This window comes from Podarcis melisellensis (assembly GCF_964234715.1).
Source record: "Podarcis melisellensis genome assembly, chromosome: 9".
NCBI lineage: Eukaryota > Metazoa > Chordata > Lepidosauria > Squamata > Lacertidae > Podarcis > Podarcis melisellensis.
The window spans coordinates 49,991,926-50,014,395 of record NC_138541.1 but is presented as its reverse complement, the minus strand read 5'-3'; the positions used below and the strand labels follow the sequence as shown (position 1 = coordinate 50,014,395).

General features: G+C 41.4%; 1 protein-coding gene across 3 annotated transcripts in view; it reads right to left on the bottom strand.

The window, feature by feature from the left end:
• The window catches only part of STOX2 (storkhead box 2), a 131,963-nt gene that overhangs the window by 73,067 nt on the left and 36,426 nt on the right, over positions 1 to 22,470 (bottom strand). The window contains exon 1 of one of the 3 annotated variants that reach the window (XM_081926345.1): positions 9,803 to 11,154. The exons of the other annotated variants lie outside the window; for them this stretch is intronic. Within the exon in view, the coding sequence (XP_081782471.1) occupies positions 9,803 to 9,968 (166 nt within the window). The 5' untranslated portion in view covers positions 9,969 to 11,154. Of the gene's footprint in view, positions 1 to 9,802; positions 11,155 to 22,470 lie in introns of those variants that run through there. 3 annotated transcript variants of the gene reach the window in all.

Genomic DNA, 22,470 nt, shown 5'->3' with positions numbered 1-22,470 from the left:
GGACTGTTCTTAAATTATTAATCTGATCCATATCCATATTATTACAATTTAACTATGTAAACAAATATGGCCAATACATAATGAATTCACAAATCATTTGCGGTATTTATACCCATTTTAGCACGACAGTTCAAAAGTTAAAAGAATTTAAGCAAAAAATATTTGAGAATTTCTTTTCTCCTCAGTCTTCTATTCACACCCTATTCAGTGCTAGAACTACCAATATCTGTTTGATGTTCAAGACAAAACTGTCATCTTAGTATTCCTGGCAACATGGGGTATATATTATAAAATGAACAAACTTCTGCCTGAATTTTCTATTAAGAGGCTGCAGCTTTTCTTAGCAGACGGCATTTATGCTGAGCTGAATAGGAACCCCTCCTTATTCTTTTCAAATAACAGGAATCACATTTTCTACAATGTGATGAAAACAAAGTGTTATTTTTGGTTGATAAGCAATTGGTTGACATGGTAAAAGTGATACCACCACTTAATAACAGTAATTCCAAATCATCTCCTGCTAGTATTATGAAAAGGGAAGGATCTTATACAGTTATCAGGTAGGAAGAAAAAGAAAATTTGCATGTTACGGCAGTTCAAGCTGTTGGTCAGTGAGCTGAACTGACAATGAAACATTGTATTTTAGATTTCTAACAGATCATCATGTTACCAAAAAGACATTAGAATTTCACAAAATTTCTTTTCAAGTTTTTTTTTTTAAATTCAGTACACTATCCAATGCCATGATTCCCACAGATGTGTTTGCTAAATATATGTTTCAAAAATGGAAAGCTGCTAAATTATGTTTATCAACAAGTTAGTTGATAACAAAGGGAGATAAAAACTTCCCTGCATTTCAAACACAATAAAAACACTCTTGGTTAGTTCACATCTAGTACCATGATCCAGCACTACAGTATGCCGATAAATCTCAGGTCTGTGCAAAGCTCACATACTCCTCTTTGTCTCCTCTCCTCTTACACAACAAAGAGGATTTCTACTATGTTTACTTTCAACTTGTGACTTAGTGCAGGAATGGGAGCCATGGCTGTCCAGGTGCTTTTTAACTACAGTCCCTATCATCCATGACCATTGGACTGTGCTGGCTGGGCTGATGGAAGTTGGAGTCCATCTGGACACCCCTGACTCAGCAGTATGTGTGAACTGTGAACTGTGAACCAGGAATTCTAGTTTACAACCAACAATGGTTAGTTGCTAAACACGCCTACTTCATGGTTTGTAGCTGGCTTGTTTAACAGCTAACCATTGTTGGTTGCAAACCAGAATTCTTGGTTCACACATACTGCTAAAGTTTAGTTTTTGAAATTAAAAGTAAACTCAGCAGCGATCCTCCTCCTGGGTGCACAGAAGGAAGAGACAGGAAGCGTGAGAGCTCATACTTGCCAATACTTATCCACATGGTGCTAAAGCATTGCTTAGCGCTAAGTAGAACCAATCAAATTTGATTACAGGTCAATCAGTGGTCTCAGCAGCATTAAAAGAATATGAATTCTGGAATATTCTTATAAAAGCCAGGTTCCCCTAATGACATTTCATGATTTTATTGAAGAGTTGTGGTTCTAGGACAATCATTCTACAAAGGTCGCATGTGTACGCCAGCCATATTTAAAATGGTAGCAGGAGGCAATGTCTCTTTGCTTTTGCCCTAACCTAAGAAGATTTCAGCCCATTCTATCCTTCACTTACCTAAATAGTCCTCAAGCAATGTCTGCCCAGTTCACTGCTAGAACAATGCCACTACCCAAACAATTAAATAAACAAAAAAACCCCACAAACTTAAGGCTTCAATCCTACATACACATACCCAAAATGAAGACTCTCTGTATATTGTGGGATGTCTGAAAAAACATGTACAGGACTGTACAACAGGATTGATCTAAGCCGCTTTATAAATATAAAATGATTTCTCTTTGCCATCGATACGTTTAGGACAGGAAAGTGTAGGAGACTACTTCAAGTAGCTGTCAGGGGCTATAAACGCCTTTCCTTGTTCATCACTGAGGTCATCATCCAAGGTCTTGCCTCTGGTGGGTGGCTAATGCAGAAGATCTTCCCAGAGATCTCATTTTGTTCCTACCCTCTTAAAATATTGTTAAAGCATTTTATTCTCTCAAGCGTTAGTAAACAAAACTATATTTGTATCCTTTGTTTGTCTTCCAATTTATCTGCAGCTGCTACAATTGTGAGTGTGTTTGTTGATTATTTTAAGTGGGTTACTTTTGGCATAGTTTTATTTTGGATTGTAGATCTCCTTGCGGGCCTTCTAGTGGAAAGATGGAGCACAAATGTTTTGAATAATCTTTTTATAAAAAGAAACATGATGTATGTGCATCTCGCCATAGCAAAGTCACAGTTGGGTGCTCGTCCGGGGCAGTTGCAACTTACCATAGCTGGGCTGACACTTTGCAAATTACATGGCAAGGCTTAACAAACCTTGTCATGGAGAAAATATACAAAATTAGATAACAGGCCAGGTGCGAAAGGAAGAGCAGAACCACTGTGCCTTGTCTAATTTTTATCCCTTCCTTCATCCAAGAGAGGCAAAAAATATATTACTTCCTCATGCTCACTTTTTTATTATTATTATTATTCTCACAACAATCTGTGAGGTAGGCTAGAATGAGTGCATGTGATTGGTCCAAGTTAACCTAATATGCCTCAGGGCTGAATAGGAATTTGAGCCTGGGTCTGCCTGGTCTCGGGCTGAAATACTATATTGCTGCTCAGACTTAGGAACAGAATTCTAGCCAAGTATATCTATGTTGCACTAGGTTCTTACACACCCTATGTAATGGCAAGCCTCTATTGCAGAGCCCATGGACAAGGAATATGTGGCACTGCAAAGACTGTTGGACTAACACAACTCCCCTCATCCCCAAACACGGGTGATGCTGGCTTGGACTGAACAGAGTTTGGAGTCCCAACAATATCTAAAGGACCACTGGCAGGTTTTTCAATAATTTTATGTATTGCATCAGAAGCTGGAAACAAACTCTTAATATTGAGTTGAAGTAACATGACAGGGTTGCTAAATTAATCACAGTACAGTGTCTTTCAAGCCAACACGTTTCAATTCTTCAAATATGCAGCCCAAATATCAGAAGCACAAGTGACCCTATGCGTATTTTAGTCACTTTGTTCATTTATCTGAGCACTAACAAACCCTTATTTGAAATTGTATTATGAAGCTCAATATAAGTTTCTCTTTTGAGGTATGAAAAGGCTCCTGCTCTTTTCCCCAAAAATCTCTTTTTTAAATGGCTTTTTCAATGCATTTCATCAAGTAACATGAACAAGTAGGTTATTCCTCCATTAACAAAATTAGTGCTTAAGCTTCTGCTTGGTGGCAAGACTTGCATTTGGTTCCTTTTTTTCTATTTTAATACATGAGCCACTTCCCACTAAACATACTGAAGTGATTTAACAACAAAAACTTTGACAATACTGATGAGAACCGGGATAAAATTCTCAACTTAAAAGGCTCGTTGGAAAATGAAGTTCTTCAATAAATAGGTGTCAAAAAGATGGTAGAGAGGGTTGCCTATCTGATGCATCACGAGGGAGTTCCTACATTTGAAGGACTAGACCTACACATGATATGGCAACTGCAGGTGGCCTTCTCCTGCGGAGCACAATAACTGGTTAGATACAGAAGGAATGAGGCAATCTTTCAGGTATCCTAGTCCCAAACTGTACAGGACTTTGTACACCAGTCCCAGCATCTTGAATTTAGCCCAGTAGCTAACTGGCAGCCAGTGCAATTCTTTTACCAGTGACACAATATATTGCTGATATTCTGCCTCACTGAGCAGCCCAGTCACAGTATTTTCTTCTTCTTCTTCCTCTTCTTCTTCTTCTTCTTCTTCAGCAGCAGCTTTTGAGCCAAACTCAGGGGCAGACCCAATCTGGAGGTTACTAGATTTAAGTATCCTCAATACTTCCTCACTATTCCAAAGAAATATATTGGTGTAGCAATAGGGGGAAATTAAATCTATATAGGCATGTCCATCAGTCCTACGTCTCTCAGCTACTCCTAGGTGTGCACCCAATGAGGCAGTTGCCACAAAATAGAGTTGCCACCCCAAGCTCTCTCTCCCCTATCAGAGATGCATGCATGCAGGCAAAGACTGTCTACATGTAACTTTCTGCTCCTCCTCCTTCAATCCTCTCCTGGTCCTGGGAGACAGTGGAGCAGGAGAGGTGGGGGCAGGAGGAGGTGGTGTAGAAACCCTTGCGTCTACACCAACCTGTCCTATATCTTCCCCTTCCCACACCTGTTTTCCACTCTCCAATCTTGCAGTTTCTCCTGCCTCTGACTCTTGTTTCCTGGCTGCTATAGGTTACCCCAATTCACCGATCCCTTCTTCCAAGTCAGTCTCTAACCCTGCTTCTCCCAGTGACCACTCATCGGAATCCACTCACCAGTCCTCAGCATCCAGCCTGTCTCTGACATTTAGTCACTACTAATATATTTTGAGTTAATGACATTCATGCAGACTGTTCAAAACTTTATATACCTTAGACTGAGCAGAACCACCACCACTGCTAGCAGCAGACAGTGCAGAAAGTAGCTCAATCACACTCATCCTGCTTAATCAGATTCTGATGGGACAAATATTGTATGTGTATCATACTTAGGGTTGCCATATTTCAAAAAGTGAAAATCCGGACACAAAGTTGAATAGCTTTCTTCCCCCTGGGGTTTTTTGTTCGTTTGTTTAGCGTTGACCAAAGTTGTTGAGCTTCTTTGGCAAAACTGCAAAAAAAGTTTTTGAGCCATTTTTATGGAAAACGACACTGCCAAAATGGATTGCCATAAGTCCACATTTTCCCAGACATTTTAGCAAATTTCCGCCCACAGTATTCTGGCTATGTCTGGGAAATTCCGGACATATGGCAACCCTGTCCTCTCCCCAATCACCCCCACAGGGCCAGCTGGCACCAGCTGCCCTGTGGAAAGGAAGAAAAGAGGCAGGCAGGCAGGCAGGTAAAGGCAACGTCAGGACCTGTTCCAGTTGGACTGTCCCCTCCCCGATCCCCACAGAGCTAACATAGCAACTGCCTTGTTGGATGGAACATCTGATGTCAGCTCCCACCCCACCAGAACTGTTTTCTTTTTTTGAGGATGTGGTTCTTGATGTATCTGTTGTGTTTCAGAAGGATTACTGGCCACTTTGAGAACTGCTGGAAAAGTGGAATATAAATCTACTAAACAAACAAGAACATGCATGGGCTATCTTAATTACAATTCATCTTCTTGCAATGAATTTAAGTAATGGGCTTTCAATACATAGTTAAGTGCAAATAAATAATAGACAGTGAGAGGCAGTGTTAGAAATTCAGATATATTAGTTAAGTGCCAAATGGCACCTTAAAGCTACGATACAGTTGTCACAATGGAATGTCTATTTGCCAGGGAGTTGGACTACATGACCCTTGGGGTCCTTTACAATGCTACTATTCTATGATCTCAACTACATTGATTTACAATTCACTTGTCCCAGTATGCAAGAAGGAGAAACACAAAGAGTTGTAATGGAAATGGTATTAACCATGGACTAAGGCAGAGGCTTTTAAACTGTGGTCGCCAACCTGGTGTCCAGAAATCTCCATGTAGTTGCAATTGGACCCAGGCCAATAGCAAAATGCACTAACACTTTGCTTGCTAAACTCTCAGTAAGTATAAACAACATAGCAGCATTTGTTGTTGTTGTTATTTAGCATGACTGTTTCCTATTGGTTAAAATTCATCACTATTATAGTATCTACTGTTACTGTCGTTTTCAAGTTATAAAAATTATTAGGATAGACCTACCGGTAGTCAAAATCTCTCTCTAGATACAAGGTCAAACATGTTTATTGTTGCAGTTTCTACTTATTTCAAAGGCATAAAAGTCAGCATGCTTTCTTATGGGATATGTATATTTTCAGCATGAACAACGAACTCTCTGCATGGCCTCTGAACCCTATGCTTGCTCAGAGGCCTAAAGAAACTCTGAACTTCAGCAAAGGCCATTCACTAGACAATTACTCATCAGCAAAAGGCACAGAATCTCACCGTGAAAATATCACTACTTTACCTAACAGTTTCTTTATGGGTTGTCTATCAGCTTTTTCAAAACATTTCACTATTTATTAGTAGCCCACTCTAAATAGTATTCACAATGCTAATATTAAGTACTGGTGTTATTTACTATAAATTCATAATATTACTAATTCATAAAGTAAATGCAATTTTTAAAAAAGAAGCCCTCTCCCATTCAACTTTGTAGACAGTTGCACTTCTACAGTAATTATTTGGACCATTTTGTTATTCAAAAGCACATACCCTGTCAGATTACAATTCTTGGTAACTGTTAAGACCACTTTGAGGTCTTTTACAATTGAGTGTTATGCAAATTGTATGAAATAAAATAATTAAACAAGACTCAAAACTCTTACAGCCATTTACAGGAAAACTGACCTTCGGTTCCAAAATAATCAGGGTTGGAGCAACTCTCCTATATGGAATGGTTACACTGTTTCGGGTTTTTATGGGTTGTTAAAAGAAAAAAAGCTGAGTAAAGGGGACATGATAGTGCTGCATAAAATTATCCATGTGCGGAGAACGTGGGTAGATATATTTTTTTCCTCCTTTTGTCACAACGCCAGAACTCAGGGTCATCCAAAGAAGCTGAATGGTTGGAGATTCAGGGCAGGCAACAGGAAGTACTTCTCTTCATATAGTGCATGTTTAAAAGCATGGAATTCTCTACCAGCAAATGATGGCTGCCAACTCAGATGGCTCGAAGAAGGGGATTCCTGTAGGATGTGGCTAGTGATGGAAACTGGTCACAAAGGCTGTATAACACCTCCAGGATCAGAAACAGCATGTCTCTGAAAACCAGTCACTGGTGAACCACAGCATGAGAGGGGCATTGTGCTCCAGTCCTGCCTACGGGCCTCTCCTAAGACATCTGATTGGTCACTGTAGGAACTGGGATATTGGATTACAGTAGCCTTTGGTCTGATACAGTCCTGAAGATCTTGTGTACATGTATTGGTGGGGGAGGGGTTAGAGAGAATCGTTTAAAAAGAATTTTAAATGAGATCTGGTTTAATAAACCCATGCCCAATCCCGAAGACTCAAAGTGCATACTAATGAGTTTACAGTCTTTTGAGTGTGGGAGGGAGAAGAAAACAATTTACTTGCTTGCATCCCTCAATGTCCTTGGGCTCAAACAATCAAGCCCAAGCAAGCAACATTGTCTCCTATCTCCCAAACAATACAGCACTTATTTAAAAGGGACCACAACAATGCTAATAGTAATTAGGCTAAATGACTGGATAAACAGAATGCAGCCCTCTTGAAAAGCCCATGTGTTTCAAGGCCCTCTCTCCTGTAAAACAGTTTGGGTGACAAAGAAAGCATTTGTATTCACAGTCACTGCTACTTTTATGCAAGACGACTTCCTATAGATTTCCTGTCAGGAAGAGAGCTTCCTTTTAAAATAGCCGAAGTGTTTAGATACAGTACCCATTCCTCCCAAAACCAATATTTGGAAAGGCAAAGGACAGAGTTCATTAAAAAAAAGAGAGAGAGAGAGTCAACCCACAAAGAGGCCAAAATTACTTTTCCAGCTACAGTATCACATGCTAGATGTGCTTTACATCATTCTTGTTTCAACTGCCACTTGTGCTATACTCCTAACAATTATAGTGTATTACTCATAATGGATGTGTCACCTGCTCCCTCTTCTCCCACCCCCCACACCATACGTTCTTGCAATGTAGCACTGCAGATTATTGCCTCTAGGATATTCAAAGATGTAACATTCTGTTTTAGAATGTCCAGACACAATAGGCATTACCTTCCCATCCCCCAAACAAGTACAGACTCATATATGTGTCTCTATTACTTACACACATACACACACCTCTGGAATCAGACAACTCTGTATTGATAATCAAACTGGACCATGCAACCACTCTCCAGAGTTTGTTTTCATGAATACACACATACTTTGCATTTAATTCATGCTAATTGACACCTATAAAACTCTTAGGAGAAATACATCTGTTAAAAGGATAACTCTTTCAACAACACTGCTTTCAAGAAAAACAAAGAAACCTGTTTCCCCCCCCCGCTCCATAGTCTTAATACAGTTGCAGAAAACTAATTGACTATTCTGTTGGGCATTATCTAATCATTCTGATCTAAAATGTTTCAAATCTCTCTCTTTTTTTGGGAGGGGGGGGGGGGAAACTGCACTGTGATAATGAACACCAGCTCAGATTCTAGGTGTATACAGTGAGGCCAGATTTCTCATAGGTGTGTTGCTAAATGTACTGCAGCAACCAAACTATAAACAGTATAGTTGCTTTTCAGCTCCTTAAAGCATAAATTACACTTGTCATTTCATTTAATGCATACCTTCTGAGCAAAACAGATAAGCTTGTTCACCAAAACTTAGTCAAGTAATATTTCCATAAAAGATTTCTTCTTTATGTTTATGGTTGCTGACAAAAGAATGTTCACAAGAGATTCTTAAAGCACAAGAATCCTCTCCAGTACCGTTTAAAGAGACATATTTACAGTATTAGAATGCAAAGGAATAAGTTGGGTATGTAAATTGCTGATAACCACTAAGTTTGACTTGAATCTGGGGATGGGATACAGGAAAGAGATGGAAAACCTTTTCTAGCTACATATAAGAAATCTTCATTTCTCTAAGCTAAAGTGAGTCTCACAGGGAAAAATATGCCTTGATGATAAATAGGATATTTGGCATCATGGTCATGAAACATTATGTCGGATTGTCACACTAACGAAGCACTCAAACAACAAAGGAGGCTTCCAAGATATTTTGTCCTTCTCGTCAACATTCTCTTAAAGATTATTTCCTGTTCCCTCCTGAACATCTCAAAAGGGAATCATAGAATGAATGGAATATAAAGGCATCATTAAAAGGGAGGGATGAGGCATTTCCTTTCATAATTTTTGTTAAAAGATGACTGTTTCCCCTTGTTATAATCTTCCACAGCTTTATTGTTTGTGCTCTTATCCTGCCATGCATGCACAAGCATGTTGGTGCAGTGTCCATTATTTCTAAAGAGCTTCCACTGAAGCAATTGAATAGATGAACATACACATGTGATACATATCCACAGACACCCTGTTCTCCTAACACACAAATGTTTATATTTATACTTATTTCTGTATAACCAAAAAGAACTTCCCCAGACAAAAACAGTCAACTGGGACACGAAGGCTCTATTCACAGAACCCCCAACTGCAGCGACACTTTTTGTTGTTGTTTAGAAAATGAAACGCAGAAATGCCTATTGAGATAATTGCATTTAGCTGGATTAAGAGACAATATCTGATTTGGTAATCATGATTTAGCAGAAGGAGACCAGGGATGCAGATTTGGGAGTGGGGGGTGGGGTGGGGGAGACTTCTGGGATCACATCTACTAGGCATTTTGATTCGTTGAAAATACTGATCTGACCATTTTTCTCTCCATTTATTTTAGGGGGAAGCGGGGGGGGGGGGCTGGAAGGCTTTAAACACCATATTGAGCAGGCCCTGCTGTGAATCTTCCTGAGGTACAAAATGGTGGATGTGAGCTTTAAAAGAAATTGCATTATTCATTACAACCTATGTTAATCAGTCACAAGATAACCCTTTTTTTTTTTTACACAGCACAGGGAAAATAAACAAACATGCGAGCCCATGCCTTGAAACAAACATACAGATGTACACACACACACACACACACACACACAGCCAGTTACTGACCAGATGTCATGTAGCCCCGTGAAGCCTGGGAAAGGAAAGCTGGGGGGAAATGTTTGTGCAGGCGGTAGTCCTTTTCACTGCGGGACCTCATGCGATCAGAGGCCCGGTCAGAAAAATCAGAGCTAGGCCAGGCTCGCCGCAAGGTTGTACTTCGCGTCTTCTTCATTTTGAAGCTACCTGCAGTCTAATCCACCACGAGCAGCAGCAGCAACAGCAGCAGCAGGAGCGGCATGAGACAGGAGGCCTCACGGCTTGCTGGCTGCACTCGTTTTACACACGTCTCTTTACGGGCACCGCTCGGGTCGGCTCTGCAAGCAACATTTTGCCACTACCTTGTCCATCAAGCAGACCGCAGGTCCTTTCCTTTCCCCCCTTGGAAAGATCCAATTCTTTTACACACGTCCCACAATGCATTACACTTCATTGGCGCTCAAGCCCGGCTTGTAGCTTCCAGAGTCATGTGGAGGAGAGGCAAATTATGTGGCTTCTAAGGCGGGGGGGTAGTGGCGGTGGAGGAGGAGAGCGACCGAAAAAAAGGGGGGAGGGGGGGAGAAGAGAAGCAATCTGCAGCGTGGAAGCTCCGGGGTCCCAAAACAATAGGTCGATTCAGCACAGAAAGGCTCGGCCAACTGTGATCTGCAACACAAAAGGCCCGGGCGAATTAGGCAAAGCAGGCTGCCTTTGGGCTTGACCCGAAAGACGGCAGGGAGCAAAGCAAAGCAGCATCGGGTCTGCAATGCCATAGGAATCGCGGGGAAGTGCTGGTAGCGGCCAAAGGCTGGTTTCCCCCGCCCTCCTCCAACCTATCAGAATCCGAGCAAAACATCAATGGAGCAGCCGAAAAATCATGGCTGCAGCAGCAACAGCGCGCATTCTCCCCGTTAGCGGCTCTCGCAGCTCCTCCTGCCGCACTGGCAGAGCAAGGATCCCTCGCTCGCGCGCCCATTCAAGGTGTACATAAACCTACAGGCAGCAGCGACGGTGCTCGATGCAGATGGTCATCATGGCCGAGGGCTCCCGAGTCCCGTCTCTTCCAGGCTCCTGCAGCCGGTCGTCCTTCCTTCCTTCTCGCATGCACGCTTATTCCTCTTTTCCCATCACCGCCTGTGTTTGCCTACGTCTGCGCCCGTCGAGCCGTGCCAGCTCCTCCAGCCTTGGGGGGCAGCCGGACCGCGAGATTAAGCCCAACGCGCTTTGCTTTCTGCAAATCCGGTGCGTTTGCCTTGCCTTGCCTCCCTGCTCCTCTCCGCCTCGACTACAGTGAATAGCTATTGAAGGCAGGAAACAAGGCAGCCACCCAGTCTTATGCTAATCAAGGAGCTGCCTTAAGTTAGACGCGCTCAGCCAGTCGGGCTGCACATTCTCATGTAAAATAGCCCTGGGCTCACCAAACCTTCGCTTGTGCCCCAGCCTATAATCAGCTTGTGCGTATTTACATACAAAGTTGTTGTTGTTTTTTAATTTTTAAAATAACAATCCAGCCTCTACCTCCTCTCTTTTCTTTTTCTAACAAAGAAAAAACAGAAACGCCTTTGTTTTTTGTTTTGTTTTTTTTGAAACCAAACCTGCCTGCTAGATTTCTTAGCCTGCCCAAACAATCACTGAGGTTGGAAAGGGGGTGGGGAGGGATGGGGAGAGAGATTGGTGGAGGGAACCCATTCATTTGACAGCTGTAGAGGAACTCTACGACAAAAGTAATCAAACTGCTTAGAAGCAGCTAGTACTACTACTACTACTTTGGCCCTTGTCTCTCTCAGCACACACTGCCAACCAATCAGACTCTATGAGAAAGGCCTGTAATCTCTTTTGCAAACCAAAGGCTTGGTACAGCTGTTTCTAGTCCAATAGCCAATCATTGTGAGACAACAATGCATGCAGGGTACTAAAAGGAGAGAGGTCCAGTTCTGTTTGGGATGTGCTATTAGCTGGAGAGCACCCAAGCAGCCAGAGCATGACTGTGGGAAGGCTGTAGGATTCTGGAGACTTAGAGGGATACACCCCCCCACCCCTTTTACCTCTCCACCAAAAGGAATTTTAACTATGCTTGTTTTTAACCGCAAGAGCTCTTAAGGCCAATCATTTTTATTCGGAATAACATTATTTAGTATCAAACAATTCAGAGGTCTTGTTTATCTATAGGAACATTTCTATCTGGTGCCTACATTCCACTCTGGGCAGCTGAAAGCAATCAAAAGCAACCAAAAAGTACAATAAAAATTTATAAGGTACAATATAACACAAATAGACTAGAACAGCAGATAAAGTAAGGCGTCAGATTAAAAAAAAACCCTCCAGATAAAAAAAACTTTTCGAATAAAACACACACCTGCCTAAAACAGGAAAGGTTTTTGACTCATGGTGAAACACCATAAAAGAGGCGGCCAATAAAATCTCCAAGGGCGTAGAGTCCCAAAATTTAGGTGTGACCACAGAGAAGATTTTCTCTCTAGTCCCTATTTATCATGCCTCTGTCACAGTCAGGACATAAAGAGCACGCACACACACATTTCTATGCTTTCATTAGCCATTCACCTGTTCACTTTTTTAAAAAAGTCCTTTTATGCTATATAAACAATACTCTGAGGAAATGGACAAGAGTAGTGAAATTGAACTTCCAACCTGAAAGGGTTAACTTCTCATATGCAAAGTAACAGATTAAGAGCCAGGGACATTTTTCTCTCTTCATTGCTGGGCTCACTAGTCATTACAAAGCTTTTGCTCCCCAGAGTCAATGAAGGCAACACTAGGACTAGAAATGTTTAAGAAGCACTTTTTCCTTTCCTAGTCCCTGAGAACACATTTCCTGCCACTTATTTTCATAGAGATGTCATCAATACTTCAAAGCTGCCCAGAGATATCCAATGTTACATACATGAAATTAGTCACCCAAGTTGCCACCTGAAAATTACTTTGCTGCTAAACATTCTTCCCTCCTCTTTTCTTGCCATGCTGCAATTCTCAACAGCTTAAAATATATAAATGGTAGTTCCCATTTCATTCAAACGGGTTGAGAGCAAGTCAGAATCTTAAACCAACTTCAAGGTCACCATGTTTCTCTACGGAATTTTAAATATCACCTTCCATAGGTAATTTTGCTGCTGTTCAGCTGATCATTACAGTAATGAAAGAAAGGTGAATTAAGGACCATAGATACGGGTTGGGGTTGTGGACCTCCTTTCACCTCCTCTCAACTTCTAATTCGGCCATGGATTTGTAAACAAGTCAGAGGTTGAAGTGAGTTCAAAACATTAACCCTGGGCCAAGGTAACAGATTGTGTAAAGAGGTGCTTTGCCTTCATTGGTTTTACAGATTACTATTAATTCATCACAGAGACCAAAAAGTAGCTTTGCTCATTAGCACAAGTTTAATTTACCAATGACAACCGCCATATGGTTGACTTAAAAGGAGAAAAAGTGGTGGATGCAATCTTTCTGCAGAAAAGTCATTGCACCATCCATTACACAGCCATCTCTTGGAGAATATTGCTAAGGCTAAACGTGGCAGGGGTTCATTTAAACAAAAGAGTCACATGGGAAAGCCATGGGAGACCATTTTCAATGGACCACAGTGTCATTGCTCCAAACAAGTCAGCAGGAATAAATTCAAGTCAGTGAGGTTTCCAGGTCAAGCTGCCAAACTTCTGCCACTCAAGACATCACCATCTTAATGTTCCCCACTTTTCTTCCAGTACAACACAAAGAAGAACACAACTACCATTTCCACAAGCACTTCCACGCTATATATACACACTGCTAACCATCTGTGAAAGACTGCAACAGTTTCCCCGTTGAAAGCCATATTAAACAACGAAAGGTTCTTACTACGTATAATTATAAATAGGCATATCTGTAACGTAGCAATGAATACATAAAAACCCTATATCCATTATTGCCAAAATATTTCACATTTTTAAAAGGTCATGGATTTGACAGGTGCAACTTCAAAAGTAATTAGGCATGGGTAAATGGATGCTTCTTATAAAAGAAAGTAATAAATATTGGAAGTTCTATATGGATTGTACTACTTATCTGGAGATAAGACTGAATGAGCTTCTAGTTTAGTTTACCAGCATCACCAAAGTAAAAAGAATAACAAAGCTCAAAACAGTCATGAAAAAAAGGCAGAAGGGGATCTCTCCACACTGACTGGATAAACAAATATACTAGCAAATAAAATTCACTACTAGTAAGAGCAAAGTAATGCAAGCTAGGGACAAACAATCATAACTACACAATGCACATTCATAGGTTGGCTGCAGCTACCTAATAAACTGATCATAATAGAAAGTCCACCAAAAATGTCAACCCAGTGTGTTGAAACAAAAAAGGCAGATGGCTTCAAATAGATTAAACAAGTTAGTGGAGGGTACATTTCAGTAGAATTTAGCCATGACAGATGAAGATGTATTTCCCATGCTCAAGTGCTTCTTTCTGTCTATGACATACTAGAAGCAAAAAGCAGGGGGGTGATATTGACAATTTGCTTTGCCAATGCTCATCCCTTGGACACTGGATCAGTTCTTGCGAGCTTTTTTTAGTCTGAAAGCTGGTGTTATAGATTGGCACTACTGGGACACCAGCAGTTTCTCTAGCCTTTAAATGTGGAAAGTTTGGTCTGGGGTCAAGGCTGCCTCTTGACTAACAAGTAAAAAGCATCAGAAGATGTGTGCATTTCAGCCTTCAACTGCTAATGTTAATTGAAACCTTAAAGAGTTCAAAGGTTCAAAGGGGGGAGGCTGAGATGGTGAAAAGTTTTGTTTGGAAAGCTCAAACATGAAAACAGAGCTCTGCATCCATCCATCTCTTCCACCTGAAGTAAGCAACAACAAAACCAACTAGTTTAGGAGTTCAGGGGCAATGGCTACTTAGTGAATAAAATATATATTGGTTAAAGTTCTACGCTGGATATAACAGAAATGCCCCAACGAGTGTGGATGTTGTACACAGAGAGAGTGCAGGCACAGAGCTTCAACTAATGTACCACTTGGTAAGAGTCCTGAATCTTAAGAGCAGGGGAAAAGAGGCTGGGATTTCTTAAACATAGAAAAGGAATTGGGATTTATTATACACATGAGTTGGCAATTACAAATGCTGCAGTGCTTCCCCTCTATCCCTTTTCAGGTCACTTTCAAAAGAAATGACTTTTATGAGCGGCCCAATACTGGGTCACAGGAAGTCCCAGGTTTTGTCTTTCCCACACTGATACTGAGGTTCACTAAGCAAAGTAACATGAAGAAAGGACACAGTACAGCATCTCTCTTAGGATGTCTGCCACTGATTTAATTTGTTCCCTTTCAGAAAATGCTCATCATCATCCAAATCAGATATACAAAGGGCGCCACAAAAAGGAACAGTTGGCAAGAATCACAATCTTTTGGCTGTCTCCATCCTAAGTACGTATAAGATTGTTTCCATTGATGGAATTGAATTAGCACCACAGTTGCCAGTTTGACACATTTCAGGGTCTATCTTCTTAGATGCAATGTTTGAACAAATTTTGTCTTTAAAAAACTTGAGAGATACAGAGAGAGACAGCAAAGCAATTCCCAGGCTGCCGATGTAAGAGCAGGATCTTCCAAATATAAAAGCAGGAGCCATTCAGACATCCTCAGGCTAGTCTGCCACTTACCTGCAGAAGGGCAATGGGTATATTATGCTATTGTACTAATCCAGGCTTAATTACAGAACCTTTTAAGCTTATTTCAGATCACATTTCTCTCCCTTCCTATGGTTCTGGGATGCTCAATAACAGGAATGCAGTGCTTCTCTTCCATCAGCTTTTCTTTTCCTTTGTTCTACAATGTGTTTATTTTAACAAACAATTACTTTTAGTCCGGTTAGATTCCCCATTCCCTAAATGTCCCATCGAAAGAAGAAAGGTTTTGCTGACTTATATCCTATTCTGCTTTTTAATCCAAAGGCTTGTGCTCACAGGTACACATTTCATAAGTGGCAACCTATGACTCAAGGCTCATACTTCTTACCCTGCAATTTTTAAAGAGTTGAAAGTGAAGCAGGAAACCACCTCAGTTACTTCAGTTTAATAAATCCTAATCCTCTTCAGCTCATACTCCGTCCTCTATGTCAGGCGAGGGGACAGTGAGAAGGAAGACTGAATACAGAGTCCTTAGAGAGGGGCCCACAGTCACTGCCATTCACACGGACATAACCAGAGAAGCTTTCCAAGCAAATGTGACCTGAATAAGGTGCACACAATCTGTTCTTAGGATGCTGCTGAACACACCAAGACGGAGCTAGGAGGACCTTCTTCAGTTCAAGGGATGCATTCTCTCCCAGGCAACCTTTTAAGGGCCACATGCAAGGACAGAGACAATGGATGTAAATTTAACCTTTCTTCCCTGTCTCCCACATGTGCACGTAATGGGGAAATGTACTTTGAACTAGTTTCTATAGACACTCATGCACCCGTCCCAACAGTCATCTCTCAGAGAAGCAAGATGTATTATCAGAATTCAAGGACACTTTCCAAACTAGGCAAAACTGTTTGGAGTGTATAGCAGAGCCAGCGAAAGGTGTGGCCTAGGGAGAGTTCCAAGACAGAGAGCAGCCTGGAGGTCTGCATTTGGCCCCCAGGACCCCATATTCATATTCAGTAGAAAATGAATAAAGCTTCTCATTCAGTTCCCAACAGAGCCTTTGATCCCCAAAAACCTTCTCCCCACAAGCACCTCAGCCACTTTCTCTCATGATGAAAATTCCCTTTTGCTCAGAGTCATTACAAAATTCTTCCTCTCATGCCACTTATTGTGCATCTTCATTCATTCATTCATTCACCTACCTACCTACCTACCTACCTTAAATTTGTATACTGCCCTTCATCCAAAGATCTCAGAGCAGTTCACAGCATACAAGTTTCTACATACTAGCAAACAGGAGTAGCTAAGGCACCTAAAAGAAAGGCTTTGCCAAATTCTGTTGGGGGATCACAGCACCCTTTACCCTGAATATTGGCTTGAATGAGAATCAGCCAATGGGAAAGCAAGTGTTGCTGCCCCTGCCTGCCAGGCGTTTCTCAGTTCTAGATTAAAATTTCTTTCTGACCAGTAAAGGACACTGTTGGGTTAAATTCTGGAGAATGAGTCAAATAACAAAGGAGGGTAAGTAGTGGAGAGTGGGGGATGATAACTGGGATGGCACAGTTATGGAAAGTAGATGTAGAGAAGGTGTGGAGAGCAAAAAGCAGAATGGCATGTTGCAAACACAGCCAAAGCAAGGAAAGCGATTAAGGCTGAAACCCAATGCAATTTACCAGGGAGTAAGTCTTATTGAAACCAAGGGGCTGTGCTGTGCTGACTACCGGTAATGTCGTCTCCAAAACACATCATGGCTCTCTGATGGACTGAGGGCCTCACTACTGAAAAAAGTACAGAGCATGTGTTTTCAAGGGGGAAAAACCCAGGTATTATAAATATCCAAGTTTCACCTGGTTGATTTAAGATTTTACAAGTTTCACAGCTCTCATAATATGTACAACATTATACAGAGCTTAAGCAGAGGGGGAAAGGGTTTAGTACATTTCTCATGCATTTTGCATAACCATGTTCTATGGCTGTACACAAGTCAAGGGCTGAAATCTGGAGGATCTCAAAGGCAAAGACCATTTTCTTTTTCTCAGGTAGCAGCGCATCTCAACATAGCACTACAAGGTGCTTTTCAAACTTTTTCAACTTTGGGGGAAAAAAGTAGTTGTGATAGGAAGAGCTTGCTGTTCAGAAAAGAGAGGTACTGCTGCATGAGAACATGAAAACTGCTGTGAGGATTCTGCCCAATATTCAGTCTTGTTGTTTGATTTTGAAATTGATTTTGAAATTTGTAAGAATAAATAGCCATATTTAGCAGAAATGTGCTACCAATAAGTAAAGGGTAAAGGGACCCCTGACCATTAGGTCCAGTCGTGGCCGACTCTGGGGTTGCAGCGCACATCTTGCTTTATTGGCCAAGGGAGCCGGCGTACAGCTTCCGGGTCATGTGGCCAGCATGACTAAGCTGCTTCTGGCGAACCAGAGCAACGCACGGAAACACCGTTTACCTTCCCGCCGGAGCGGTACCTATTTATCTACTTGCACTTTGACGTGCTTTCGAACTGCTAGGTGGGCAGGAGGAGGGACCGAACAATGGGAGCTCACCCTGTCGCGGGGATTCGAACCGCCGACCTTCTGATCAGCAAGTCCTAGGCTCTGTGGTTATACAGTGCGCTAATTTGGGCATGATCCTTAGAGCAGGGGTACAGAACCTGTGGCCCTCCAGACACTGTTCAACCCCCAGCTCCCATCAGCCAGCATGGCCAATGGGCAGGAATGATGTCCTCTCAAACTTGTACTTAAGACTGGATCCTGTTTTACTGTACTTTCCTCCAACCCTTGTGTGTCAGACAGCACCATACTGGCATGTAGAAAATACAAGTGCTTCTCATTTTGGGGACTTGAAAACATCCACATTGTAACTGCTCTGCACTGGTACTGCCAAGATTCATATGAGCCATACATTTCACAGGAGTTTACATATCAGTCGCTTGGAAGGGACAGCAAAGCAACAGCAGAGGTAACCATGACTATAGTGATGTATGTTAAGACAGGCGACAACTCAGAAGGGTCCAGTCAGCTGAAGCAGCAGAGAGAATAGCATTATGGTCTTCTGTGGCCTGTGGGCCACCTGTTGAGCCCCCTTTGCTTTATATTATTTCCCTTCAGTTTCTCAACTAAAACATTAACTGTGCTAAGGCATGGTGTTAAATGCTGAAACATTCAACAGCTGCTCTCTTGTTACAGGCAAGATTGTACAGACAGCAGCTTTAAAAAGCCACAGGGTAACTTGCCCTGCTTGCCAGTGAGCTCTTTGATGAAGATGGGGGAAGAGACAAACAGGTGCCTACTGTTATATTTGGACAGCAGATAAACCGTGTAATGGCATTTGCTAGAGGAAATTTATTAACTTCTTCCCTTATAGCAGGCTGTCATTTAAAATAATATGCAGTACAGCTGGCTTCTATATGTCAACTTGTGGCCTTTGTGCTATGGATATTTGAAACTGTGGAAAACAAAAGTTGAGGCCAGCATTTATCCCAGCCCAAAATACTATTTAATCTGTCTGTAGGTTTGTTTGTGTAACTTATTTTTATTACCACGTTTTATTTTACATAGAAAGTTAATGGATTGTCATATGGTTGGTGGTCAAATGCCACGTCTGCAATAAATATTCTTATTACTGCAGGAGTAAAACGATCCATGAGAGTCATCTTTTGAGATGCTATTACACATGCACTTTAACTGAAAAGCCATGTGAGCAACTTGTTTTGCTTGGAAATACATTTAGTTGGTTCATACAACATAGTAAGCCAAACTAGGTTTAGGTGGTTTATTCTTGGCTACAGCTCATAGTTGGCAAGAAGAGAATTAAGTCATGAGCTCGATTCAGATGACACATTAGTTCAGGGGTCAGCAAACTTTTTCAGAGGGGACTGGTCCACTGACCCTCAGACCTTGTGGGGGACCAGACTATATTTTGAGGGGGGGAGAATGAACGAATTCCTATGCCCCACAAATAACCCAGAGATGCATTTTAAATAAAAGGACACATTCTACTCATGATTCCCGGACCATCCACGGGCCGGATTTAGAAGGTGATTGGGCTGGATCCGGCCCCTGGGCCTTAGGTTGCCTTCCCATGCATTAGTTCAAATTAGTGTTACTGCAGTAGTAAAGAAAAAAAGAAAAAGAAAAAAGAGCAGGGTGGAGCATAGCAGCCGCAGGATTCTTCCTGGAAGGCTACACATCTGTGCAGTTCTGTTAAGCCACACTTTGTCTTATCATTTTAGGTAAACCAGGCCATTGTATATCTAATGGCAAAGGGGTAAGGAAGAAAAGAGAGAACACATACATGTGTGTAGTGGGGGCTTGCTATCATGCCACCAAACATCCTGTGTTCGTCTTATACAGTGGGCGGGTTTTACCTAACCAGACCCATTAGCGGAAGCCGTGTGCAAGGACTTCAACTTGTTCAATGGGGTACGCCCCCTCTCCCTTCCCCATCAAAATGGGCTCTGGAAGGGTTGGGAGAACCTCCAGAAGAGTGTACAGGGGGAAGAGGGAGGGATTGTTCCATCTGGCAAAACTGAAATGCTTGTGCAGATAGAATGATTAAAAGAGTGTGACGCTGAATCTCACCCAGTGGCTGTATTAACAAACCCTTTTCAAACCTCCTAGCAAGGATAACACAGGAGTCAGGGGCACATGAAGGGTTGGCCACCACCTGAAACATTCATTGTACACGTAATGTGTATCACCATAAAACAGAAGCAATCTCAAAGAGAAAGTACTGATTATTTGCCTGAGAAAACAGGCACACACCTAAAGCCCAGAGAAGGCAAGAGAAAGGAGGCAAACATTATTAATTAGATACCTGCTCAGGAGTAATCCTTGCCCCCAAGAACTGTAGCCAAAACTGTAGCCTGAGTCCATGAGGCTTGAACATAGAAATAACTTGCTAGGGGAATGGCCATTTGGACTGAAATTGTGTCGCTTCTCTTTCTCCTTTGAATGAGCCTTTCCCCCCAGTACCCCACTTTTTTCTATTTTGCCTTTTTTAGATTACAAACCTGTGGGCCAGGCCTGTATTAAGTTTTAATTATGTTCCATACCCAGCTTTGCATGCTCTGCAATAATGCTATTTGATACTTGGCTTCAATTCAGTGCTGTAATAATTATATTCATCCACCCACACGCATACACCCAGTGACTTACCTTGTGCTGACTGCACAATGAAGCACATGGGCTGCCCAAAGGGTGACAAAGCACATCTTTTATGTGTGTAAGAGTGCACATTTTCATTTGTTTCCCCTCCAAACTTTACGCCAAGCTTCACTCGAGAACAGACTGGAATTTGGTAAAAGCAAACCATGCAATATTTCCCACACATATTTTAAATATTGGTTGCTTTTGGGCTCTGCATCGGGTATGACTGCAAACTCACATGGCTATTTTCATTTTCTACCTACTCACCAACTAGGCATTTGGGGGACAATCCATGCTATGACAGAAAGCAAACCTTTGAAAATGGTGTGTGTGTTTAATAACCTACATGAAATGCACGCCTTTCAAAGGACAAAAACCAAAAACGCTTGGGTAGGCACTGAAGGCAGTGTTATCTTGTTTTCGGATAACATTTTTTGCCAAGAGAATATTTAAATTGTGTAACAAGCTGCACATCTATATCAACAAATAGTAGCATTTTTAAACTTTTTAGATTTCTATTCAATGTACAGCCCTTTAAAAGGAGGAGGAGGAAGGGGTGGCGGAAGGGGCAGATTGATGCTATTATTGAGCTGTCCATAAAGAACCTCCTGCTAACACCCTTTCAGCACATCCCCACATGTACCTAATCTGAACATAAAAGGGTGGGATTAAAACTGCCAAGATAAAAACTGCCTGCAGTTTCAAGCTTCAGTGGTGGTGGTTTAAATCCTTGGTTACTTGCATCCTTCAAAAATGTGAAATGCTAAGAATTCCCACTCACCTCCAAGTAACAAACAGGATCATGCAGATCACCCACACCTGCAAGCTCACCATGCAGTGCAGGATCTTGAATGTCATCTTAAAAGAATAAAAATCAAGTTTCTAGCCCTCGAAGATAAAGAAAAATGGAAGGGATACAGGCAGTTGCTTCTGAAAGGAAACGAAAACTCTCAAGCAGAGATTCCACTGGGTAAGAGGATATTGTATTTCAGCAGAGATTTTGTACATGCAACTTATATTTCCCATATGTGGCAGATTCTGTAGTGTACCAACGAAAGCGTCATACAGTACTGTAGCATACAGTCCAAAGCTGATTTGCAACCATGGGCAGGCTTGCTGCAGATGTAAAATTGTGTCATGGGAAAGAAGATATAGGAAGAAAAGATATTAATGCGTGCAACCCCATTGCCTGATCCCAATCTCTTAACCTTGGTTAAGAGTTTGTGAATGTTGTATCTGAACAAATCTATAGTAGTTAAACTGAAGCTTGCATTTCTGAAAGTAAACTGATATAAAACAGACATACACGTTCATACATCAAATTTCAAAAGAAAAATATTTTCATTTGAAAACCACTTATGGCGAACTATATTATACATAAATGCATAGCCTTGACTCTTTTGCTATTATTCTTATTACAATTACTATAGCGCTGATGATTTAATAGCGCTTCCCATCCCTCAAGTAATTTCGTATTATTTTTCTGGCAGTCAAATATTCTTCACAAAAAGAACTAGAAGATTAAGAGTAATTAGTGTAACTTTTCTTACTGACAGAAAAGCTGAAAGGAGATCAAGACATATTTCAAGATTCAGCAACTGTTTTTCCAGGTTAGTAGCACTGAAAATATTTTGCAAGAATGGGAAGTTAGAAAGGAGGACCACAGAAGAATTATATATAGAATGAAGCCCACATAAAGAAGATTCTATTTATTTTGCTATCGATAAATCTCACAGCAGTTATCACATGGTGGACTTGAGTGTAGAAGAAACTCACGTAAGTTGCCAAACCAGGGAGAAATAAAATTTATTAAAGGAGCTCAGGTTGGCATACATAGGAGTTGTCACATTTTTATTTTCACTAGAAGTTTCTGGGGAAGGTTTGTTCACACAGGATGCTAAGTCGTTGTTTGTTTAG